Source organism: Rhinolophus hipposideros, assembly GCF_964194185.1.
Source record: "Rhinolophus hipposideros genome assembly, chromosome: 17".
NCBI classification, from domain to species: Eukaryota; Metazoa; Chordata; class Mammalia; order Chiroptera; family Rhinolophidae; genus Rhinolophus; species Rhinolophus hipposideros.
Window position 1 is genome coordinate 16013012 of NC_138063.1, and position 27518 is coordinate 16040529.

Genomic DNA, 27518 nt, shown 5'->3' on the forward strand with positions numbered 1-27518 from the left:
TAAAAGAATCACACATGCAAAAACATGGCTGGCTGAGGAACTGTAAAATAATCGTGATTTTGCTGGCCGAGTTGGAAAGCATCCTTGGTTTTTCTCAGTGAGTAAAAATTGGTGGGTTGCTCATTCGAGTGAGAGTAACCATACTACAGGCAAGAAAACTGATACAGGCGGTATACAGATATTTAAAGCCAATGCATTATCACTGTGTTTTTTTTCAATTAAGATGGTAAAACCGCCCAAACTGGTGATCAATATTACTTTCCTCCCAGTTAATTACCTAGAAATCTGATTCAGAAATTAAGCAGGCACTGAATGGAATATTCATGTGAATACAGTCTATTTATTTGGAATCAAAAGTTTCAATAATACAGGTACATTTTTAAAGTTCTCAAGGAGAATCCTTCAGTAAAAATTGGCAGATGTGATGAAACTGCTTTAAATTTAAAAAATAATGACAAGGTCTGCCTTGGAGGTCAACTTATAGTTAATTGCAGGAGGTGTTTTAGATTTTTGTTAATCTGTCATTTAAGTTATGTAGGAACAGGATTGCAATACTACATCCACATCAGGTATTATTCTTTAGAGTTTTGCAACTATTAACTTAGATGCAGGAGAGTATAGTGTGTGTTCTGATCTCAGGCTGCCTGGGTTGAATTCAGCTACTTACCAGCTATATTGCTTTCCATCAATCATTAATCTCTCCATGCCTCAATTCCTCACTTTAGATCTTCTGCATATGGTTATGAGGGGTTAAATGAGTTAAAGTCTAGGAACAGTTGCTAGTACATAATAAGTATTCAGTAAATGTTAGCTGCTATTGTTACTAAGCAATTGATTTAAAACGTCACATTCATTCCTCTGGAAGATCTTTTCACACATGCGTGGTTCTTAAATCAAGGATTTTTCCTCATATCAACCTTGTGTCCCTGTTCCATTACTAAGCAGCAGTGTGCAAGGTCAGGTGACGTCTCCACGTAACCAACTTACCCGTATTTGTCAGCCAGGTCCCGGGCTTGCCGTTCGTTGACTTCCCTCTGGTCTGGCAGGTCTGCCTTGTTGCCAATTAATACTATATCTGGATTTTCACAATAAGCATTTGCTTGCAGTTGGCCTTAGAAAGAAAGCAGATGGAACCAGCAAGTTAGTTATAAACAAGTGATGTCAAATGACTGCTCATATCAGATTTCTAACCTAATTGTTCATCTCCAGCTTGGCTGCTTACTAGTTATGTTGTATTAGCCAAATTACTTAACTCTTCTCAGCTGCAGTTTCCTCATCTGTGCAATAGAGATAACGCCTCATAAATGGCAGATTATGAAGATTGATAATAAGGTATGTGAAGCCTCTATGTGAACACCCATCAGTGCTCTTCTCCATCCGAGGAAGAGCCCTCCGAGATGGATATCCAGCTTCATACCACTTGTTCTGCCAATAGAAGTGGAGGTCATAGAACATGATTTTACAGTGCACAAGTTTGCTCTTTCCTTTAGGAGGCGGCCTCATTTCCAAGCCCTGAAGTCCAAGGTGATATCACGTTCTAGAAAAGCAGAGCATTTTTGAACCACCACAAATTCATGTAGAAACAATTTTAAGATATGTAACTTGTTTTTCTCTTTTCACTGTGTGTGTGTGTGTGTGTGTGTGTGAGATGAGAGAGAGAAAGAGAGAGAGAGAGAGAGAGAGAGAGAGAGAGAGAGAGAGAAGGAGGAAAGAGAAGAAGGAAGGAAGGGAATAGAGGAAGGAAGGGAGAAAGGAAACAAAGAAGGAAGGAAGGAAGGAAATGATAAGAATCTGTCAACCTGTGTTTGCCAAGTTATAGGGATTACCTCTAACATCCATCTCTAGGCATGCTGTGTGTGACTTTGTCAAGGAATAAGACAAAGGCTTACCCGACAACACCAATTATCTGGTGTTAGAAATTAAAGTGTTATTAGACATGGCAATTAATAATCTTAAATCTTAACAGTATCCTTCTGAAAAAATTTAAAAACAAGGGAGGGTCTCATCTGCCTTAATAAAGGATGAATAAATCATTCTCTGAAAGAATCTAATGATATCATCTCCTTATTGCCTCAGAATATAATAATAACATCAAAATTTGGATAAAGAAATAGAATAATACAAGGCAATAGAGACAGATTCTAGGATAAACACTTATTTAGAGAAACAATTAAGGAAGTCAGAATTTGTTGATATTTTCCCCCATGGTAGCAACTGTGTTATTGAGCTCACTTTAAGGCAGTTATATATTAATTATTAGGAATAAATAACATATAATAATAAGAAATATATATATATATATTTCAATATATATATATTACAATATATATGATATATTATCTACTCTGTGCCAGATGCATATCCAGGAGTTGGGCTATTGCAATGGAACAAAGCAGACAAAGTCTGCACTTTCATAGAGCTCACATCCAAACCACAAGTAAACAAAGAAATACATAATATAAAGTAATGTCAGGTGGTGGCAGTGACTGAAGGAAATATAAGGTGTATCGAAAGGATACAAAGTAATGAAGAGTACTATTTTAGATGGGGTCCTCAGGGAAGGCTCCTCCCAAGAGATAAACAAAGCTTACAAAAAGGTGAAGCAGATGAAAGAACTTGCATACACTGTAAAAGAAGAGAAAGCAAGGTAGAGGGAATCAGAAGGACAAAGAGCCTAAGGCAGGACTGTGCTTTTGTCCTCCTCAGAACAGCAGCAGGGACTTCTGGCTGGAAGCCCCTGAGCAGAGTCAGAGTGAATTAGAGAGCAGTCTCAGGCCTGATCACCATGGCCTTGTGGGTGGGTGAGTGACTCTGGGTTTTATTCCAAGTGAGATAGGAGGTCCCAAAAAGAAGGACTTTGACAGGGGAGTAACATAATCTAATTTATATGTACAGAGTGAGCCCAAATCATGTATACTCATTTTAAGAAAGGAAAAAACTATTAAAATTGTAATACTCAATACGTACAGATAACAAAAGATGAATATAAGTCACATTGACTTCTGCAGTTACAAGTGGTGCTCAAAGTGGTTCCCGTCAGTGTAATTTTAATACAGTTTTTTCCTTTCTTAAAATGTGTGCACATTTTTTGGCACCCTCTGTATGTATATATATCACTCTGCCCACAGACAGCCCTGACAAATCTAGAAATGACAAGACTATCACCAGCCCCATGGGATTACACGTATATACCTTTAGTATCAAAATTTGCATTTATAATAAAAAACGCAATTAGTGTTATATTAACTTAAAAAATAAAAATCAAATACTTCTACTCTTCTGTGCTGACATATATTAATCTAGATTTTATAACTGATTAGGTGGCTTTTAACTTCATGTTTTATCTAAATTGTATAGATTTTTTTTTCATACATGGCTTCCTCACATTGGAATAGTTTTTGAAAAAAGGAAAATTTCATTGTGAGCCGATGGACATACTGTACCTTCTCTTCCCATGGCTGGTCTGCTCTGGAGTAGTTTCTCACCTAATTCACCCATGAGTTAACTAACCCATCAGTTAACCCAGGTGCAAGGACAACACATTTTAGGTGCCAGTGTAACCTCCCAGGAAGCTGTTTTTCTCTGTCCTCTCCGGGTTAGATACAGTAGACGTGGGAGCTCACACAGTTCTAAGAAGTCCTTTGAGACTAACCGGACAAGTGGAATTAATGGCCTTTCAGTCACAGTAATAAAGACGTTAAATGCAGATGGTTATGAAGACCCAGAGGGTTCTTCTAAGAGTGTCAAAGGAAAATGCAATGCCAAGCCACCCTGGGTGATACACACCACTTTGAAGGTGATGCAGGAAACACTGAATCCCTCACTGCCCAAGGAGAACCTGTGGTACCCAATCTGGGTTCATTCTGTGAGGCAAACAAGCAAATAGAACTGCTGGGTCCCAGAGCAGTTAACACAAGTTACTTGGTCCCACTTACTCATCCAGTTCCTGACATTTAAGAAGCTCTGTTGACTGGTGAGGTCAAACATTAATAAGAAACCCATAGCGTCTCTGAAAAATGCAGTGGTGAGGCTCCGGAATCTGCCAAGAAATCACAGGGGATAGATTTGAAAGTTAGTCCACAGACATATGATGGTGACAATACAAACAACACTATTTCCCTTTTCGATATGAAATCTCCATGGCGTTCCTTATGGATTATCCTAGAGAATGGAATATTGCCCAGGAAGACTGCACAAGGGACATCTGGTTATAAATTCTTTTTCAGACCATGTGCTGTCTTTACCTTCCATCATAGCACTCAGACACAGAGGTTGTAACATCCAGTCACACACTTGCTTACACAGCCCCATGGACTCTTTGTCTTGTTGGCTCACGGGCATCCCATGGTCCACAATTAAAATGTCAGCCACTTTAGAATTGGGACTTTAACTTATACTTTTCAATCCTCCTTGTCTGTTCCCAGAAGAAAGTTTGGCACGTGGTAGCTTGAAAATGAATGCTTGTGATCACATGCAGAAAACCACAACTTGTTAGCAACTGGAACGAGGGTTCTTTTGTAGGGAAAAAAAGCATGTTGGAAAGAAAACTCTTTCAGAAACATTCGTTGGGGTTAAAGAGTGGCATTCATGTCTCCTAAAGAACAGAGGAGACACTGAAGAAAGGAGAAAGAGGAAGATGATGAGGGGGGTCAGAGAGACTTAGTAGTTGGGAAGACAATGCAAGAACGCTCATCTCTAATGGAGAATTTTGAAGAATACACTCAGTCACGTGTCCTTCCCCTGATCCTACCCCCTCCACCCAATATACTCAGTGAAGTTGAAGATGTGCTGAGACCCTTTCAACATCAGGAATGGGCAAAACCAGAGACCACACAGGGGGACCATAGAAAATTGGGTTATACTGACAAAGAGGTACATTTGGCAATAAGTTTTTAGAAAGGCACATAACTTTGAAATGGAGAAGGATATCATTTCCTCTCGTAAATATCCCAATTTCTGGTCTGCTATTTCAGCCTATTTGTAGATCCTCTGGTTTCCTCAGGGTTCTATCCGAACCCCTTCTCACTCTATTTGTATTCACTGGATAATCTCATCCACTTCCCTGGCTCAAATATCACCAATAAGATGAACCCCAAATACATAGGTCTAGATCTTTCCTGCCTTCACGCCGTGTGCCCAATTACTTGTTGGATATTTCCACTTGGAGGAAACTAAGTTACCTCCAGTTTCACTTGTCTAAAACCAAACGGATCTCTCCTGATTTCTCTGTCAGTGGTATCACCATACGCCTGGTTGACCACACTCTCTCTCTCCTTCACCTTCTGTATACAATCAACAATACCTTCTGTATACATCCTGACCTTCGCATTTCTGTCCACCTACATATCTTGCCACTACCCTAGTTTCCAACCCATTATCTTTTGCCTGGATAACTTCTACAGCCTTCTCAATAGGCTTCCTGTCTCCAGTTTTGTTTGGGACCCCCTGCCCTTCCCTGGTTTCTTCCCACTGATTATGTAAATCCTCTGCTGAAAACATTTTAATATTGATGCATTGCTCTTAAGATAATGACTGAACTCTTGAATAAGCTGTTTAAGGCTCTGCACCAACTGACCCTTGCTCATCTATCCAGATTCATCTCTGGACCACCCACAGCCATACTAATCTTCTTTTCATTCTTAGAACGTTCACTCTCTCACCTGGGTTTTCACACATGCTGTTATTTCTGTGGGTAACCTTGCCTTAATCCTACCCCTTTGGTCTGGATAAGACTCACTCATACATTGTGTATGAGAATATATATAACAGTATTAATGTAAATACCACTTCCCCAGACAACCTTCCCAACACCCACCTCTGGGTTATGGTCTCCTTCTGGAACACCTGCCTATCAAAACTTTGTTTTCCTGTTACTGTCCTAAGCTAGATTGCAATTGTTTGTTATTTGTCCAAATTCCACCCTAGACTGTAAGCTCCCAGAGGAAAGGAGCTATGTTTCTAACTTGCTATGCATTACATTTTCATGGTCTTGGATGTAGTATTTAGCCCACTAAATGTTTGTCAACTTAAGAGAAAGAACATAAAATTGTTAAAGATTTACATGACTTCCATAGAGAACAATACTTTGAATACTAAAGCAGGGAGAAGAGATATTTTAACAAGTACTTATTTCCAAATTAGAACTTCTTTGGTAGGACATAATCATTATGATTATGAAATACCAAAAATTGTACTCAATTTTTTCTGGTGGGTTTTTTCTTTCCAGTCACTGGAAGCTCACAAAGATTATAGTATGTCTATTGAATGATTCTTTCTCTTTGGAGACTAGCTGTACTCATAAAATTATCTCCTCCTCAACCACAATAGCGTGGCTAACTCAACCACAACAGCCAGCTCTCTGTCCTCTTCTTAAGACTGTGTGTGTGTGTGTGTGTGTGTGTGTGTGTGTGTGTGTGTGTCTCATTTGAGGACAAGACTGCCTGTCCCCCTCTCACTGCCCACAGCACATGATAAAGTTACTTAGCAATATGCTTGCATTATGGATCACATTAGGGCAAACAATTTTGCATAGACAGCAATGTGCATAGGATACTCTTGCTCTGGACCAGGCTCACCGACTGGACCAGTCTGCTCAGTACCCTTGTTATGCCTCATTCTTCCCAGGATTTACTCCAGATGGAAGATCTGATTTCTAGCTTCACCCACCAACCTTATTCTGTCCCCAGGGTGGGGAAAGCTAGGACCCCGTTAAAAAAAAAGAAAAGAAATATACCCCAGGGTCATATGATCACTCTTTCTCCCTCACTGGGAACGAAGGCTGTTGTTCTGCATCCTTTAGGCTTACATAAGAGGTATTATTTTTTCCTCCTTTCCATTATATCACTTTTATCAATAACCATTATCTTATACAGGTTACGCTGCCAGATGCCTCACACATTGCTGAGGTGTGAGGCATTGTTTATCTTGTTGCTTAGCTACACCTTATATTTACAGAATGGAAAATTCTCAGGGGGTGAATGACCGCAGTGTTCCCAAGATTCACCCTAGTATTCCCTATCTCCCTTATAGAGCAGCTGTCTTAAGAGGACAGATGAGAGAAGCCTGCCATCATGGAAGGCTGACATATCATGTGCAAAGACATATGGGAACCACATTTTCTCATATTACTTCTTCAAATTTGAATTAAATTGGTCTATAAAACATACATCTTTGTGACAACAAAACTGACATATGAACAGAGATTCTTGTGAGGAATGACTTCAGAAGAACCAGCCGTGTGGAAGGATGTGTGTAAATGGAATTCACAGTCAAAAAAGCTAACAGAGAGGCCCGGCACCTCTCCTGGCATTTACACTCACTGAAAGCGAGAACATTTTGGATGCATTTCAAAAACTGAAGTGTTTACAAGCATAAACATTCTAAGACATGCAATACAGAATTTGGAGGTATGTGCCTTCTAAATATCTCCTCTGACAATCTATTGCCAATTTTTTTTTTTAATCTAACATTGAAAAGCTTCACTAGCTTGGGGTCTTTTGCACTTTGAAACCCTGTATCTCAAAGACATATATTTTCATCAAATGATGGTATGGCACCTCCAGGTCTAAGCAATCACCACCACTGTCTACTGAGTATCTCTTGTCTTGGACACTGTACCAGAGATGATGCTAAAAAATCTAGCATGGTCTTAGCCCTTATAAAACTGACAGTTTTGTTGGGGTGAGAAGGTCATAAGTGAATCAAGGAACGGCAGTTAGAGACAAAAGTAAACTATTTGCCTTATTACAAGGTGGTATATAATAGGTGTTATAGGAGTCCAGAAGAAAAAGGAAGTTGGTTTAAGTTGGGGTTTCCAGAAGGGCCCCACAGAGGACTTGGGATATGAGCCAGACCTGGTGAAAGGAGAGGCTCAAGGAAGGTGGGAAGGGAGCAAAACATTCCAGCTGGAGGGCAATGAGTGACATGAGCAAAATCTTAAAAGGAAAAATCGAGAACCATATGATTTCACTGATATATGGGATATGAAACTGAAAGCAACAAAGGAACAAGACAAACAAATGAAGAAACTCATAGACAGACAATAGTTTAGTGGTTACCAGAGGGTAAAGGGGGTCGGGAGGTGGTAGATGAGGGTAAATGGGGTCAAATATATGGTGATGGAAGGAGAACTGACTCTGGGTGGTGAGCTTACAATGTGATATAGAGATGATGTATTACAGAATTGTACACTTGAAACCTACATAATTTTACTAACCACTGTCATCCCAATAAACTTTGATTGAAAAAAAAAATCTTAAAGAACAAAGCCAGTCAAATGGCATAGGGCAGAAAGGCTATGCGGAACAATGGAAAGAGATCAGAAAGATCTTAACACCCTTGCCTTCCACTGAGCAGCACTTGTAATGGTGTTAATTTCCCACCTTAATTCAGTTAAATTCTGGAGGAGTTTTTTTTTTTTTCTCCCTGTTACAAAGTAGAAAGGCAATACATAACTAGAATCTTCATAAAGATTTTCAAAAATCTAATTTTTGAAATCTGAACCAACCCCTACAATGCTAGTGATGGCTATTAACTACAAATAGTTTATTTTTATTTCTCAGTACAAATGTATTTTTCGAAACCAGGAGACAAGTTACATATCATTCGGTTTTCAAACGCATATACAGCATTCACTTTAAAATAGGTTTTTCTAAGCTATTTGTGCCCAGAAACAAAGTAATTTACTATTACCGTTCTTGTCCTGCAGTGTCCCAAAGCTGAAGATGCACCTTAAACGTTTTCCCTGACGATTCATTTGGTCCCTGTGTATTGTACATCTGAAAGATACAATTTTCATCAGTTGACACTGCTTTGTGTGTTGGCAACATTCAAATTCTCTGGGTTCACTCAGGATGTTTTTTCTCAATTACTATAATCAAAGTTCATAGTGCAGGATAAATATTTGCTGTGTTTTTTTTTTTTTTCCCAGAAGTATCACATATACTCTCACTTTTAAATGTCAAGTACAAGTATGATTTTCAACACAGTTTAGGCGTACTGCAAACTTAAATTAGACACCTTCTGTCATTTCCTCACACAAGCAGCAAACATTAGATTTAGGACCCAAGTTCTAGGTTCAAATATCAACTCTTCATTTAACCTCTCTGAATATTATTGTCTTACCTGCAAATTGGAACTGATTTCTTCCTACTTTACAGAGCTACGGCAAACTTAAATGAAACAACAAATGTGAAGTCACGTTTAAAACCATACAGGGATTTACAAATATCTAAATATCGTTTACTGTGAATCGGACTTTCAAAATGACTTAGCCATAAACTATGCACAGAATTCCTCAAAGGTTTACACAGGATATTTCAAGTCTCCTTTACTAGCCATTTCCTCAAAGGCTTTTTTAGAAAAGTTAAAAGTTTTACAATTATGGTCCCTTGACCTCTTATTCAGTAAAGCATACCGATTTTAATATTTAATCAGTTCCTCTAAGTATGGCTTAGTGAAAATGCTTAAAGGGGAATCCTTTGTAAGAATTTATCCCTAGATCAGTGTTGGAGACGGGAGAGGGCACAGGAAGACCCGGGAGGGGTTGGAAGCAAGTTAGCTAAGAGTGCACTACAATGTATTGACTTTCAGATAAGGTACAGAACATTAACAAAAAACATGATTTAATTTCTCAATCACCATTTCCTTTGTTGTGTCCCCCCCCCACCTCAATTCTTGAGGAAGGAGTAGATTTGTGACATCAACTGGAAGCCGTAGCCATCTTGGCAATCAAGAATACCTTGGGTGGCAGTGAATCTGGCTAAGCTTATGTGCCTATGCTACATGTCTCACATGTCACAATATCCTTATTGCTGTCAATAGCGTCTAGCATAGGAGAAGAAAGTGGTTGTGATTCTCACTTCAGCTCCCTTATCTTGGAAAATAGCATGGATTGGTCTCACATTCTGTTCATAATAAGCCGGTGATTGATGGCTGAGTCTACACATAAATAAAAATGCAGCAAGGACGTACAAAGCTCATGTTCCAGCTCCTTGCCAATCATCCTTTTTAACGTCTTTGGGGAAATGAATACTTTTCCTTATTGAGCAACTTAAGTCAGATCAACCGTTAATATCTTTAGATCCTGAAGAATTCAATTTTTGAAAGATTCCTTAAGCATTCACTTAAAAAAAAAAACCCACCACAATATACAAACCCACAAACTGTTTATTTTAGTTGCCCTGTATACTTTTGGAGACAAGCAATAGTGTCACTCAATATTTTCCTATGCAATATGTTATCGTTGAGAAAGTAAAAAATCCCTATTACAAACTGAAAGGTTATAAATGTCATGTGATAAAAAATAGATACCTTGCAATGCAACAAACATAGTTTCTTTTTTTTTTTTTTTCTTTTTCGGGAACCGAACCGGTGGCCTTTGGAGTTAGGGACTTGGAGCTCTAACCGCTGGAGCCACCGGGCCAGCCCCAAACATAGTTTCTTAATTCTTATATTATATGGATGGACCAGCACCCAGTTTAGCAGTACGGTTAAGAACTCACCACGCGTTTTTCCCGAAAGTCTATTCCTACTGTTGTGATGAACTTGGGATTGAATTTATTGTCTGTGTATCGATAAAGAAATGTCGTCTTCCCCACCCCCGAGTCTCCAAGGGCCAGGAGTTTGATCAGATAATCATAGTCCCCATCAGTCATAGTGATGGTCTTGTTGAGCCTGTGTAAAAGAGGAATCACAGTACGTTACGATTAAAGTTGGGCTTCCTTTGTAGTCCTTAAAAATAAAACATACATTTAGGTTTCCAGGTTACAACATTTGAATGCCTCTATTCTGCCAAAATCTGAATTAACATGTTCAGAGAAGCTTCAGGAGTAAAGGTACATCTATTTTTATTTCACTCAGTACAAATCTTTTTACCTCAAGTCAGTTAACGTGGCATCAAAGCTATACGATATCCACAGTAGCCATTGCCACAGCAATAGTAGAACTTAAAGAGTCATAACTTTTTGTTTTAAAGCCATAACTTTTTGGGATCAGGAGTATCATGCTTGGAAGAGAAGAGAGTCATAGGGAATAGAAAAACCCATCTAAGACAATGCAGGTATGCTAGAGAGAGACGGAAATGATATATGGGTAGTGGAAAAGCCTAGAGGAATATGTTGCTTCTAATCATACAGGATGAGCTTTCTATTATTATGTGCATACAAAATATTCCTTTTTAATTTTAAAAATGTAACAACTGATCTGATCACTTTCAAAACATTGATTTGAAGTCATTTTAAAACCAATATTTAAAAATCTGATTTGGAATACTGAAGTCTCTGTTCTCCAAGGGCACATTTGCTACATGTAGCAAGTTGGCTGAATATTTTCCAGGCCTTGAAAAAAAGGAAGAGGTATTAAGAGGCAAAACTACGGCAATTATGCTATTTCTCCTGCCAGAAGGGACAATGTCACTTTCCGTGTCTTCCAGTGCTCTAACCTCTCCTGCCTCAGTCTTATTTTTTTCTGCTGTTACAGTGACTCTGAGTAAAGATGAGCCAAGAGCCTATGCCAAGTGCACCTATACTGGAAACACCACAACTATCATCACCACACACATATGAGTGACACCATCACCTACTCAATAGTTGCTGACATCTCCACTTTTGAGTTTGGCAAAATGCTCTGCTACTTGGTACCACTTTCTGACTGATGGATTATAGACATGTTCTGTCATATCCTTATATTAGAAGAAGGCCTATGAAGATTTTCCTGGAATGGGAAAGTTTCTCTCCTCACTATGTGAGAAGGAAGACTATTTCCCCCAACCTCTACAGATCCAAAAATCCAGTACCCTTCAAGAGTCCTCAGGTGATTAAAATTAAATTTCAATAACAGGTTATTCCAAGGACTTATCTAAAAATTGTTTGACAATGCTAGTCATTTTCTACATGTAAGAAAATTATGCATGTTCATCAATTTATTTTTGATAACCTTGCTTTAGTTAATGGTGAAAACTCAACGTTTTCATGTCTTTGGATAAATAATGATAAAGATGTTATTTTAGGTACTTAGAAAATCAGTATCATTACAGCATTTGGAAGATTTGTAATTGTTTTACATTAGAATTTTCTAAAATTTGAACCGTACTGCTGCTAAATACTATCAAATTTTTTTACAGATTTATGTTTTTTTAATTCATGAATGGTTCTTGAGGAAAGGTGTTTTAAGAGCTGCCAATACATAATTTTGTGCTAAAACTTTCCTCGTTTATAATCTGCTTTCTTCACTGAGTAGGAGTCTCAAGGTGGATGTTTGCTGACCATGAATGTTCACTTTTTCTTTTTTAATATCTATACAAAGTATAGTCATTGCTCAGGAAGAGATGCCATCAACAACTAGCCTTCCTTCATAAAAGGAAACATACCACAACTATTGATATGACATTCTTCTGGGGAAATGTCTGTGTTGGTTGACTGCCTCGCAGTGACTAGTACTGAATTTGGATGGTTCTAAATCTCTTACCAGAACTTTGTAATTGAAGATGCTTCTGCTCTTACTCTTTGAGCCAAATGGATTGCTAGAGGAGATTGCTGCCAAAGTAGTATGATTTCTTTCCATGTAAGGTCTATCACCACCACCATTACTCTACCTTCTTTCTCTTTCCCCCACCAATCTTGCTCATGTGAAGCTCTTCTGAAGGGTAATAAAGTCTGTCATTTAACTAATAGAAGCTGCTAATTCTCATGGGAAAAGAGATTAATATTTATTCTAGATAACATGTAAGTGACTACAGCCAAATTTCTTCCCTGAGCACAAGTCTTGATACTTGGGGGAAGAGATTGAAGCCACTGGCTGCCTAAATACAAGCTAAAGTTGAGGATACTGTGCCTTCCTGGAAAAATGAAAATACCAGAGTCAAGAAGATACATCAGCATACTTTAAATTTTTGCTTAGTTAACTATGGGATTTTTTGCAATTTTTTTTTTGTGTGTGTGTGTGACAGTGACCAGAAAAACTAAGTCTTTAGCAAATCTAATTAAATATCTTCAATATATAGTATCATGACCAAAGACAAAACTTTTTAAAAAGGTGATTCATAATCTAGTTCCTGACAAGGCACGCATACACTTGAGCGTTAAATAAGGATTCGAGAAAATGCAACATAACTTTACAAGCTCGAACATGAGTAATTGATAAATGAGTCAAATAATTGTGCTTTTAGTTCAAAGAAAACAGCAATTTTCATGGACTTCGGTGGTCAGAAAAGATGTTGTAGAGGAAGAGAACTTGCATTTAACCTTATAGCATAGGGAGGAATTAGGTACTAGGAGAGGAGATACAGAGACTATCTCTACTTGCCAACTACATGACCTATCAGTATTCCTGATCTCAGCCAATTTGTTCTTTGTTGTTTGTACATAAACCCGACTAGGCAATACTGGGGTTGCCTCCCAGTCAGGCTTTGATCCAGAGTGAACAATTCTGGCTAACAGGGATCAATTCCACTATGTCCCACACTAGCACTTTTCTATGAGTGAAAGGTTGTGGACACTGTAAAATTTAACATAAATTCCACCTGAAACGAATGCAAAGCTTGGCACTGTGAAAAACCTTTATTTAATATCTCCAATGGACTAAAGAAATTGACATATTAAGCTAGGCAGGAGATAATTTGCCTCCTAAGTTTCTTTTGAAAGTGAATTTTATTTCTTATTTTATATCACTACTCATATCTATATCTATCTATGTATAATTTTTTTGTGTTTAGTTCGGTTCCTCTTTTATTACCATGTGATTTTGAGTCCTAAAATCATATGATCTCAATATTCTATCCTTAGCACAGCAAATACAACACCACAAAGAAAAATAAAAGCCTTGGCAAGGTTTCCTCTTCCAAGAACTGAGCTGAAAAAAATGAAAGAAAAGATCTGGGAAGGATCAAAAAGCTGACAAGTTTAGCAATATTGTTTATTCCTGCACAATGATCGATGGTCTTGTCAGATCTTGGTTCTATGGATCTAAAAGGGAAGAAAAAGCCAGAAGTTTGCTGTGTTTCAGGAAGTATGTCAGACATGCCACCTTTATCACTATGTCACAAGCTACACCACAAGGGCCAGAAGGTCTTTAAGATACACAAACTGAAGCGTCATCCTTAGAGCCCTTCATGGGAGGGGATGGAGCTGGGAAGAGCAGGGAAATTCTTCAAAAACTCATGAAGCTCTGTTTAATGAAGAGTCCTAAAGGTAGAAGGAAATCTAAGTGATGGCATGGTCTAGTCCTCCATTTACAGATGAGAGGTCATGTGACTCGTGGGGTGACAGTTCCTAACAGAGGGAAATCCAAGACGAGTATTCATTATAATTTGAAATGAAAAGTAGATTAGATAGGTTGAAAATAGAAATATTTTCATTCCATAAGGGAAGGAAATTTTCTCTGGGTGTTAAAAGGAACAGGATTTTCCTAATTGGAATATCTCAAATAAAGTTGCTCATGGTTTCACTTTTATTTCTCTGCAATGCTTCATTCTTCTTGAATGTAAATTCCATTATATCAGGAACTTAATATCCTTTGTCCACTTCTGGATCCACAAAGCCCGGTGACTGGCATATGGTAGAAGCTTAATACACATGTGGTGAGTCTATAAATATATTTAAGCATCTCAGAGCTGTATAAATGTCATGGGTAATGAAATTAATATTTGAGCAGTTAGTGGAAGCACTGTCCCTTCAAGTTCAGCCCTTGTATTCTCCTTCCTTCTTTATCTGTAAAAGTGAATATGATCACATGGTACTTTCCAGGTCTGGCTTCCTGCGCTCATTTTTCTATTTTAAGTTACACAAGCGTATAAAAACCTTCTCAAATAGAATATTTTTATCTTCAGAGGAGGAGCTTCAAATAACCTGGGAAACAAGAACCTACAGAGGAACTACACTGTTTGAAAGTGAGCTGTGCTGGCAGAGTACATAAACTTATCAGTTGAATAGGTCAAGGCTCAGAGAACTGGGCTCCTCCATGAAAGAACCCATTCATCCATCTCACACACACTCATAGGCACCTCTTACTTTGCATGGTTCTGAGAATACACTCTGCTTTCTCTCGCAGGGAGCTTAACAAATGCTACAGACAGTATAAATGACTACTATAACAGACGGACTTACCCATGCAAACTGGTGATCTTTGCTAGTTCTCAGAGTAACAAGCTTAAGAATGCCACGAGAAGCCATGACCTTGTGACTTGAACTTACTAAATTAATAAAAAATCAACTTACTATTCTTAAGGCACTTTGGAAAACTTAAAATAGTAGACGAAGTATCATTGATATTATTTTGTACCTAGTGTAGATGGTTTCAATAAAATAAACCTGTCAAGCATAAAACAGAAGTTGAGTATGTTCTCATTTATCTTTGATTGGTGTGTGTTAGGTTGCAGTAGACGTAGTTTGAGGCCTGGGATTCTCACAGCAAGCACTTCAATTGTCTAAATGATAGCCTGAGGGTGGTTCTCATTAACTGACATTCAAACCCTGCTTCCCCAGAACCCTGTTCAAGTCCTGGAGGTTAGAGTTCAGTCATGGACAGCTGAAGGTCTCTAGGGACCTGTAGCCTGTGCTTCAGTAGAACAAAAACCATTTTATGGAGGGAGGGACAATTTATTAAAATAATTTTTTAGTGTATTTTATAGCATTTTGTTCTGTCAGGAAGGTTTATTGAAGATAATTTTTATTTCAATTCTTCTTAAAGGCTCCTTAGGATTAATGGATGTAGACTATATGGAAGATTCAAACCAAATTGGAAATATAAATCAACATCAGCTTAATTGCACAACTTTTACTTACGCTGACAATGGTCAACGTGTCTACTGAAGCAATCAAATGTATTTTAAAATATGGAAGTGTCCATTTTGTTTCATTCTGTGATCAAGGGATGTAATAAAATAGAGAGAAATCACAAATTTATTGAGCGCTGAATTTCAGCTTACCTATCTTGAAAATAAAGCATAAAAATGCTAACACAACTGAGCTTTAAATTGATTTGTCTCCATCGAGACATCACTATTTTCCCATATGAAACTCACTTCTAAGCCAGTGACTACGTTTATTTCTCAGAAAAGTTTTTTCCAAAGGGAACATTTTTTTCCTTTTAGCTTATTTTTTGTTATCTTATGAACTTCCTTTTTTTTCTGTCTTTTTATTGCAAGAAATTTCAAACAGATACAAAACTTGAGGGAATAGTAGTGTACCCCCATAAACTAATCACCCAGCTTCTAAACTACCAATATATGGTTAATCTTGTTTCATGTACCCCAAACTCTCCCCTACCAGATTATTTTGAAGCAAAATCTAGGCATCATAACTTTTTTTTCATAAATAATTCAGTACATATCTCTAAAGATGTCTAAACTTAGCCCTATTGACATAGTGCCTATCTAGAGAGAAGGATGTCAAACATTTAGCTTTCAAGGTATTTGATAGGTCAGAAATAATATATTAATACTGTTTTAGTCTGTATTTCTCTTACACTGATCAAGGTCAAGCAACTTTTAACCTGTTTAGGGGTTATTTGTGTTTCTTTTTCTGTGAATGCAAGGCTCATGTCTCTTGTCCATTTAAAAATATGGCTTACCTCTTCTAATTTTTAGAAGTTCTTTATATATTAGGGATATTAAAACTTTGTTATTTAAGTTGCAGATACTTTTTCCCATTTGTCTCTTTACCTAGCATGTGGTGTTGATGCCACCCAAAGGGCTTTTATGGTTGTTAATGTTGTTTGTGGAGACGAGAAATCAAATTCTGAGTCACAGTTAAGGAAGGTTTTCCCACCCCAGATTATAGAGGAATTCATTCATGTGTTCTTCTGGTACTCATATGCTTTCAATTTTACATTTAAATATTTCACACATCTGGAATTTATCATAATGCATGTTATGAATAATTGATTTAAAGTTATCTTTTTATATCTTTCCCAATACAACTTATGTACAAATTCATCTTTTCATCGCTGATTTGAGATGCCACCTGTATCATCAAGTAAAATTATATGTAGAATTGGATCTATTTCTGGATTTTTCTCTTCTGTGTCACTGGTCTGATTGTCTTTTTATGCGGCACCATTTTAAATATGATTATTCATAAACTATTTAATATTTGAAAGGGTTATCCCCTCCTCATTGTTATTTTCTTAACATTTTTATGATATTGTTTTTTTCTATCCAAAAACATATGTCTTCCATGTGGGCACATTATCTATTGTGACTTGCAGAATTACTTTATGGTTTTCCTCATATAGGTTTTGCATATTTTTATTAAGTTTGCATCTACATTTTTTATTTTCTTTATTTGCTTTGTAACTTGGAACCTGTCCATCATCTTCTTGCTTTGGTTTGTTGCTTATATGAAGGTTATTGACTTTGTGTATTCGTTTCATTACCCAACACTTTGTTAAATTTTCTTATTCTAGTGGTTTTTCAATTCATCATTTTGAAGTTTCCGGATGTACAATCATGTTGTTTATTAATAAGTATGGTTTTAATTCTTCCTTTAAAATTCTTATGCTTCTATTTATTTTCTCTTGTCTACTTTCACTGTCTAATATCTCTACTATAAAGCTAAAGAACCGTAGAGATAATGTGTATCCTTGTTCCTGATTTTAGTAGAAAATTCTCTAGTGTTCTCCCACCAAGCAAGATGCTGGCTACCTTTAACATGAGTGGATACTGAATTTGTCAAATATTCTTTCTTCTATTGAGATGATCTTCTGATTTCTCTCCTTAGCTTGATTTTATTAATAGATTTGCTAAAATAGCAATATCTTTCCATTTATGAAATAAATTTCACTTGATGATGTATTATCTTTTAATGTGCTGTTGGGTGCTGTCTCTTATGTTTTATTCAACAGTATTAGAAAGATTTGTCTTGTTTTCAAAACAATCTTTGGTTTTGAGCTTCACATTATGTTCACTTTATTAAAAGAACATGAAAGTTTTTCTCCTTTTTCTGTGCTCTGAAGTCATTTAAGTATTATCAAGATTATCTTGTCTTTAAATGTTTGAAGGAATTTTCATGTGCAAACATTCTGCCCTGGTGATTTTGTGTGCAGGTGTTTATTAATTTACCTTCCCTATTTCTTCTTTGGTCATTTGTCCATTTTATCCTGTCTCCACTAGGATCAATTTTGCAAACTTGCAATTTTGTAGAACATTAATCATTTCAGCAAGGAATTCAAATGTACTTTATGGAATGGTACAAACTACTGTCATGTAATTTTTAAAATTCCCTTTGTTTTGATACTTATTTTTCCACTTGACATCGCTAATTCTACATATTTGTACTTATTTGTGGAAGGCTTTTTAAAACCAATGAAACTACCAATCTTGTTAACTCAAGAATTTAATTTTCATACTATAGTCCATAGTCCAGTAATACTATTTTATACTATTATTGATTTTCCCCTTCGAATGTCCTCTCTACCCCTACTGTTTATCTTCTAAATTCAATCATATCCACAATTTCCTTGTTCATGAGTTCTCACACTTCTCTAGAAGTGTATAAAGAAACACTACAGTTTCTATATACCCATAAGGGACTTGGTGCCGTGGAGTCAAGTTCTAGAATACCTTGGAATGCTGGTCTTGAAGTTGCTGACACCCAAATTTTCTCAAGGAGTATTCTTACTGAAAACCCCGCAGCACACCAACAATTCTCACAATCAGTGGTAGGATAGGGCTGCTCCCTGACCTAAGACATTTTTACGTGAGTTGACAGAGCTTTTAAATTATTCAGTTTGTAGCACAACACTGACAGATGTCCAAATGGAACCTTTCTGAGAAGGACATGAAAGCAATGACTTAGCATTATCCCTAAAGCTCACACTGTACCCCTGGATAGAAAGCAAAAGCATAACTGATGTGTGCTTAAAAATACTGTTTAGCAGACATGACCCAAATCTCAGGGTTAGTTAAAGCAATGCAGGCTTTTGGTGTCACATGAGTAAATGGTCAGTAGAAACAAATGAAAATCGCTATTTCAGATTCAGAGAAAACTCTCTGAGGCCTTGTGCTTATAGAGTAAAGGTAAATGAGGAATATTCCTAAATGCTTATAAAGTGAAATACCTCTTTAAAAAAGAGAGAACTTCACAGCCTTCTTGGAAACTTGAATGTGTGCAATCCCAATGCATACCCAGGTTCACTGTGTGGGCATCGGACTGAAAGCTCACATACATTGTCACCGATCTGTCAGCTCACCTTGTTGGCACAGGAAAAACTCTAGATGTGTAGCTCCTCTAGCTCCCATATGACCTCGCTGTTAGCTTTTCTGAATCCTCGGCTGGGTGTGTGTAAACTCCATGGTGAAGGCACAGCCCCTCTGACAGGCCGTCTGCACCATTGAGGTCAGAGGCAGTAAGAACTCTAGGCAAGCTCCAGGCACCCTCCTGGATTTCAGTTTGTACTCATGGATTCCTATTTGACCTCGCTCTCACCCACTTCGTGTCCATCTTTCTTTCCTGACTCTGGTTCTGCTGCCTTCGGGTACAATACAAAATAGAAAAGTAACAGGCTTACATAGACTGCGTAGTCAGCTCCCACAATTGCACAAAATTCTATCTGATTAATAAATCTTATATTCTGTATCACTATCATGATTCTGTTTTATTTGATAAAACCCTTCCTGATACAAAAATGCTAGGATGTTGAATTTTCATAGAAATATAATTTTTACCAAAGAAAGCAATCTGTGGCTATGAAGAGAAAAATGCCACACACAAGACAACTGCAGTTAAAATAGCAAAAGCATCAAACTATTAGAAAAGGATATTTAAGAAAACTCAAATAATAACAGAATGGTATCTAACAACAGTTATATTGCTTTATTCTATATCAGTGACTCTTCTAAGCACTAAGTACTAAGGACTAACACATTTAATCTTTAAAACAACCTAACAACACTATAGGTTCAACAGAATCTCTATCAAACTCTAGCTGTCTTGGGGCAGAAACTATAACCTGATCCTAAAATTCATATGTCAATGCAAGGGACATAGAATAGCAAAACAATCTTGACAGAAAAAGAACAAAGTTGAAGGACTCGTACTTCTCAATCACAAAACTTACTACAGCTACAGGAATTAGTACAGTGTGGTACTAGCCTAACGATAGCCATGTGGATCAGTGGAATAAAATTGAGAGTCCAGAAATAAACTCTTCCATTTCTGTCAGTCATGCCAAGGGTACCAAGGCAATCTAATGAAGGAAAGAATAGTCTTTTCAACAAATGGTGCTGTGGCAACTGGATAGCCACATTCAAAAGAATCAATTTGGACTGCTGCCGTACATCATATACAGAAATTAACAGAAAATGGCTCATACACCTAAAGGTAAGCACTAAAACTATGAAACAGCTAAAAACATAGGAATATTCATAACCTTAGATTGGGCATAATTTCTTAGATATAACACCAAAAGAACTAGTGACAAAAGAAAAAATAGATAAATTGTATCACAATTAAAAACTTTTGAAACACATGAAAATACAACCCCCAAATCGGGCAAAACTATTTGCAAATCATGTATCTGATAACGGACTTGAATCTAGACTACTATATAAAGAATTCTTATAGCTCAATAATAAAAAGATAAGCAAATTAAAAAAATGGACAAAGGGTTTGAATAAATATATTTCTCCAAAGATGATATACGAATGGTCAATAAGCACGTAAAAGGATTCTAACACAGCATTAGTTATTAGAAAAGTACAAGTCAAAACCACAATGATATACTACTTTCCACCCCCTAGGATGGCTATAATAAAAATATGAACAATAACAAGTGCTGGTGGTGATGTGGAGAAATGGAGCCCTCCTGTCTCACTGGTGGAAATGTAAAATGGTGCAGACATTTTGGAAAATATTTTGGCACTTCCTCGAAAAGATAAACATAAGAGTGAGCCTAAGACCCAGCAATTCTACTCCTCCGTCTATATACAAAAGAAATGAAAACATACAGCCACACAAAAACTTGCAGACAAATGTTCATAACAGCCCCAAACTGGAAATAGCTCAAATATTTATTAACTGATGAATATATAAACAAAATATAGCATATGTTTACAATGGAATATTACTCAGCCATAAAAAAGAATGGAGTACAAATACATGCTACAGTATGGATGACCCTTGAAAACAATATGCTAAGTGAAAGAAGCTAGAAGCAAAAGGCTGCATATTTTATGGTTTCACTTATATGAAATATTCAGAATAGGGAAATCCATAAAGAAAGAATGTAAATTTGTGTTTGCTAGAGGGTGAGGAGAGGAGGAATGGGGAGTAACTGCTAATGGGTATGAGGTTTTTTATGGGGGGTGAAGGATGATGAAAATGTTCTGGATTTAGATAGTAATGGTGGTACATATTTGTGAATTCTGTACTTTAAAAGGGTGGATTTTATGGTGTGTGAATTCTCTCTCAATAAACATTATTTTTAAAGCCCAACAATGTGAGAATTATTATATATTTTATTTTCAAAATAATTGATTTGGCCTAGCTCCACTAGCTAGATGTTAACAATATTTGTTTACAATGAAGCCACTTACTAGTAGTGTTTTCTTGTTTATTAAAAGAATAACACCCTTCTGAAACTAATGGAAAGGGCCTGTAGAATATACTCTATGAGCCTAATTACCACAAATACAATTATTTCCTATGTGTAAAAATATTTATTATTTGACAAGTTCCTGAGAGTCACTCTACTGAGCAAATGTGGTCACAAACCAGGACTGAGTGATTGGAAATCGTTCGGAAACATCAGGGCAGATTGATTAATCAGGACCCTGTGAAATAACACTGGAGTGACACTTGAGTGCACATATAATCCTGTGGGACCCAACCCTGGTTCATCAATATTCCTTGGGGGGTTAACAAATACACATATTAGGGCCTCTCCTGAAATTTGAGAGGCCCTAACATGTGTATTTGTTACAAATACAAATTCTGACTCAGAGAGCCGAGTCAGAATCTCTACAGACAGGTCCTGGAACTTGGAGTTTAAGTATCTCACTGAGCTATGACAGAAAAACAGCCACGTTTGGGAACCATTTTGTCCATCATCATCCTTTACCTTGAGGCCCATCTTCCAGAAGGTTGAGACTCTGTAGCCACCCCCAGCAATTCTTTCTAGTGTAGAAAAATCCATTGGTCAAGACAGGAGTCAGTTTATCTAATCTAATCCTGTTACAGTTGAGAGCAATTTCCTCTTGCTGATTTCCATCAGTGAAGCTTGGCACACAGCTAGTGAATTCCTTCTTCTGCTGAAACCTGTTATTACAATGCCCGTAATACACTTTCCCAGCTACATATAATTTTGTTCCCTCACATATTCTAAAATTTATCTCCCTGACAATTAGGAGCTCCCAAAACATGATTTTACTCACTCTACACTCACATGCACTGAATATGTTGCATGAATGTTTGGATTAAATAAATTAAGCTTCAAGATTTTTTTGAAAGATTTAGCATTTGATCCAGTAAGCTTTTCTACATGTTTTTATAAGTAAGCTGCATGGCTTACTTTTTTATAAGGGAGTCATACTTTTTTGAAAATGCTTCCCTAGTTCCTTGTAGCCAGGACTTCAGCTAAGGAGCAAGAAAAAGAAACGTAAATTCCTTGAAATTTTGCAAAGCCTTATATTGAAAGATTGATCGCATCACAAGATTTTCCAGCCTGGTGTTGCCCTCTTGGCATATCTGCAGATTGGGAAGTATATGCAAAGAGGCCAACACCTTCCTGAAATCAATCCAAAGAACAGAAAATGGGGTTTCCCAATTTAGAGGTTCTCAAACGTGGCTGTTTTTAAAACCCTCTGATGCCTCGGCCACGTCCCAACCATGTAAATCTGAATCCTGTCAGTGAGACAAAAGCATTAATATTTTTTGACGCTCTCCAGATGATTCCAATATGCCACTGAGTTTGAGAACGACTACCCTGCCTCTTAGCCCAGAGACTCTTCACTACCAATGAACGACTTTTACTCTGAACAGCTGGAGGTAACCTCCATCTCACACCATAGCTAATAGGAGAGAAGAGTGGACCACATTCATGAAGACATATCTTTTTCTAAGAGTGTGGTTGATTGGGAAGATGGTTCCTTTCCCACCATACACACCTGCCTAAATGGGCCAACCAGCACCAGTCCCAGGACTCTTCCTTTCCCCATTGTGATAAGGGTATGCCATCCTCCAATGCCAATCCATTTCTTTTCTCTGTAGAGTTATGTGATATATGCAAGGACATTGAATATATATATATATATATATATATGTATATATATGTATATATGTATATATATGTGTGTGTGTATATATATATATACACACATATATATCAACAGAAGCTTCTACTCTTTAACAATGTTTTCACATAGAAAAAAAAGACATGATTTTAAGTTAAAAAGATGATCGTTTAAAGGATGTTTTACTGTTTTCACACGTTGGCCTAATAATTTTGCAAATTGGGTTCATGTTCCAGCTGGCTGCTGCTTAGAGGAAGTCATGCCAACTTCTACTGATTTGCTTCATTATCTGAGAAAGGGCATACTAATAAAAATATCTGCCCACGAAGTCTGCCTGTCTGAGATGTTAAAGAAGCCAAACTAGATAACATCGATGGGTTCATAGGCACACATCTATGAAAATAAGATGAGTGCCATCTGATTACAATTTTCTCACTTAAACATAATTCTAAGTGACTCATGTTACCTAGAGCCATGTAATTCCAAGAATAAAAAAGATTTAAAAAAAAAATCCAAGACCTCTTTAGGAAAAGAATGTTGGCTGACCATTGTTTTAGGTAACCTTTAATGAGAAGGATTTTATCAGTTTAATAAATTTAATAAATGCGGCAAAAGACAGTTTATATCTACAAAGAATGGAGTTAGTCCAAAGGAAGTGCTTACTTGTCTCACAAGGACTCTCTCCACATTATATAGATGCTTATGTTAATTGAAATTTCTAAATAGGAATTTTATTTTTGCAATATGTATGATATGAGGCTGAATGAAATATAAAGAAGGCTATTACACAATGTTTCTTAATCCTTAGGTGGTTGGGGAGAAAATAAATACATGTTAAGCCCCTTCATCTGATTGGTTATTTAAAATGAGCTCTCCACCAGAAAATCTAAGTCTAAAAGGTGTTCAGAGAACGAAAAACTCATAAGAGATGAGCAAATGGGAGCAGAAGTAATCAGGAAAACTTCATGGAGGAGATGAGGTGAGAGCTGGCGCTTAATGGGGAAAAGGGAAAGGGGAGATTGGGATGATCAGAACTCACTGGTTCTGCAGGTAGAACGTATACCCACTGTCACTGGCTACAGGAAACTTGGCTCAGGTGGACACAGAAACAGCACTGGTGGGCGCGAGGGTTCAGCTGATGAGATTGGATCTGCAGGGTCAAATATTGACTTTGGTGTCATATTAAGAGGTAGCTGTTGGAACCCATAGCCCTAGGTTTAGAAGTTTAATTTTATCCATTTACCCACCATGTGGCCATGGACAAATTACTTTTAACCCTTGATGCTTAGCTTCTGTACGTGCAGTTGTACACATGTACAATAACTAGCTCAGTGCATTCAACCACCATGAATTCCCTCTCATTCCCTCTCCACTCTGGATTTGCCAGGAAAAAGGGAATCATTAAAAAAAATAAATTTTTTGACTAATGATACAATGGAACAAAAACACAAAGTAATTAATCAATTAATATAGGTTACTTTATAGCCTAAAATGAAGTCACCAAGTTTTTCAGAACAAAGGTAGTATTGAAATCTCAAAGAAAAGGCATAGCTACATTTTTAAAAACTGGTTCTACTTCTACTTAACAAAGCACTAGATTATTTCAGCTACTTTATCCCCTGCTGGAGTTCTGATTAAAAAATAAAATATGTCAACAACGACTAATTACAGCTTTAATGAGTCTATTGTTTACTTCTTGGCAGTAACCTAATAAATTGACCATGTCTTAAACTCACCTAGCATTTTCCAACATAAAACATTTATAATTTGGTCTTTGACAACTTTCACCCCCAGCTGTTACTGGGGAGAAAAGTCATCATTAGCACAAAGACATTTACAGCTATGCCTACCCTCCCCTGCTGTTTGGTACATTTTCAAATCTAATCAGAATAGCACAGAAGTCAGCTTATTAGTGCCTCGCGAGAAGCCTGTGAAGGATCTGATAACAGAGAATCCTGGCAGGGCAGTGCGGTTCTCCATTCTATGATATTCGTTAACTTTAGAGTTGGGGAACGTTTCTTGGTTAATAACAATTTGGGGCTGAGAAAAGCCATGAAATATTCAAAAGTGTGTGTGCTTTGCTGAAATTACACTTAAATAAGATTCCTATGCAGAGTTATGCATTATGCTTTTGTCCAACTTTCCTTAAACTGAAAAAGGGACTTTTATGTGGAAACACATACTCTCGACTGCTCCAATCCACCGTGGCTGTTCTCACTGAAAAAGTCATGATTTCAGCAAAGAAATAAAAGCCAAGAGTTGCAGTTTACATAAAAACTAAGATTTGCTATAAAACAGTTCTTACAAAATTATCTTTGCCTGTATTTTCCAGAGTTGACCTAAAATGAGATCAAAGCTTGTGGCATGCTGGAAGTACAGAAACTGGGCTACACTGTGTCTCATCTACTCAAAACCACCTGGCCGAAGTCCACTCCTGCACAAGGAGAAACGTGATTACATTTTCCATGAAAGATTCACATTTTACTTTCTGGTTGTTTTGAATAAAAAGGACAGATGTCATGATTTACTAGGTTAAATCAAAATATTGAAATGTAAATATTAACGTTTTAGCAAGAAAAAAAATCACCATAAAGTATCTGTCCACAAAGAATGCATTTGCTGTATCGGACACTTTTCCAGTTTATTAAAGCCTATGTCCCAAAGAAACTCTTGAGAATCAATCTGCTTCCCCAACGTCAAAGAGTGTTCTATATCATATCCAACAATTTTTTAAAAATAAAATCCAAATATGTTTTTCAGTGTCTTGTATCCTGAGGTTCCCGTGAACTTAACTGCAAGTGAGGGGTTCCTTCTAGCGAAACTAAAGTTTTTCCTGCTGAAATCTGAGCCCATCTTAGTAGGTATTATTATTACAATGAGAGGAAAATTATGAAAGCTAAGTGCTTGCATATTAAATTTCAGCAGTATAAATTCTAGTTACAGAGACAACAAAATAGAGAAGTTTCACATTTGTTCTGTCTATATATTTCTGTTAAATAGCATTGTATGTGATCATTAGGGGGTTTACATTTTAGAATAAAGTTGGCTCTGCCCTTCTGGGATAATATTACTCAGCAGCTAATCTTCTAGTTCATATTTATACAATGACAAACACAGGCTAATATTAAGTCTATTATATTTCCCCTAATTAAACAGAAGGTAGGACTAGGATATTATACACCTGAAAATCTTCCAACTCTGGAAGAGATGGCTTTCCCGAGGACCTAAAACAGAAACTAGTCCTATAAGTTCTACTATGGTAAGGTTTCCTTATTGAATAATTGAATAATTTTACAAATGTCAGCAAATGATATACTGTTTCTCATTAGTGGGTAGGTTTACATTTTCTTAAGCAATACAAATAAGTAGGATAAGATATGAAGAATGAGTTTTAGAATGCAAGCTGGAACATTTTTTCCCCAACATAGTTATACAGCACTAACTGGGTTACATCAGGGATTCGTTGCGAGAACTGGCAGGGTCGTAATGAGCACATGCACACACTCATGCATGCGCACACAAGCACGTATGCACACAGGTACATCTGGCCTGGAAAGGACTTTAGGTCTATGCATCCACTCCTGAAAAGCCAATCTCTGTTTAAACCGATCTCGTCATTACATAAGTCTGCTTGAATGTTTATGGAGCAAGCCAGAAACATATACAATTTACAATACAAATTTTATAAAATACACACATTTGATTTTTTCTACGCCCACAATTCAAAGTAGGAGAGTGAGAGTATCTTTCTTATTGAGAATTTGGTTCAAGTTATCCAACATGCAAAAGCTACTCCACCTGTAAGGAGTGTGGTTGGGTACTATGGAAATGATTCCTAGGTCTCTTTACCTGGAGCAAGGTGATAACTGATTTCCTGGATACACAGGACAGAAGAGGGAGTTCTGTGTGTAAGAAATGAGTGGTACATTCGGACACAACAGACTATCATCAGACTTGTTAAACGAACCCTGACAGATTGCCCAGGTGGAAGCCTTATGAAGTTGGGCTTTGAATGTGGCACAGGGCACTTCAAAGGAAAGATCAAAAAGTTGCCTGGGGACTCTACGCTGTCAACGACCTCTCCCATTCTTGCCTTTGATAAAAACAAGTACAGCCAACACATTTACAGAATCTCTGTGTGGAGAACACCAAACCAGGAAAGAGGAGGATTTGAAGGAAGGAAATGGAAATACAAGTTTAGGAATATTGAAAAGCAACAATAATTAAGTAGTAGATAAGAAGTTAAAGAAAGAGTATAGGTCTTATAATCAAAATTAGATTTCAAAAATATACT

The 27518-nt window shown here is 37.1% G+C and overlaps 1 protein-coding gene across 3 annotated transcripts in view; it reads right to left on the reverse strand.

Moving 5' to 3' along the window:
- Positions 1-27518, reverse strand: part of RAB27B (RAB27B, member RAS oncogene family) — a 168132-nt gene that overhangs the window by 6448 nt on the left and 134166 nt on the right. For all 3 annotated transcript variants that reach the window (XM_081079006.1, XM_081079008.1, XM_081079007.1), the window contains 4 exons: positions 10503-10674; positions 8692-8777; positions 3936-4039; positions 988-1111 (listed from right to left, as the gene is read on the reverse strand). In XM_081079006.1, the coding sequence (XP_080935132.1) occupies positions 988-1111; positions 3936-4039; positions 8692-8777; positions 10503-10655 (467 nt within the window). In that variant the 5' untranslated portion in view covers positions 10656-10674. The remainder of the gene's footprint in view (positions 1-987; positions 1112-3935; positions 4040-8691; positions 8778-10502; positions 10675-27518) is intronic.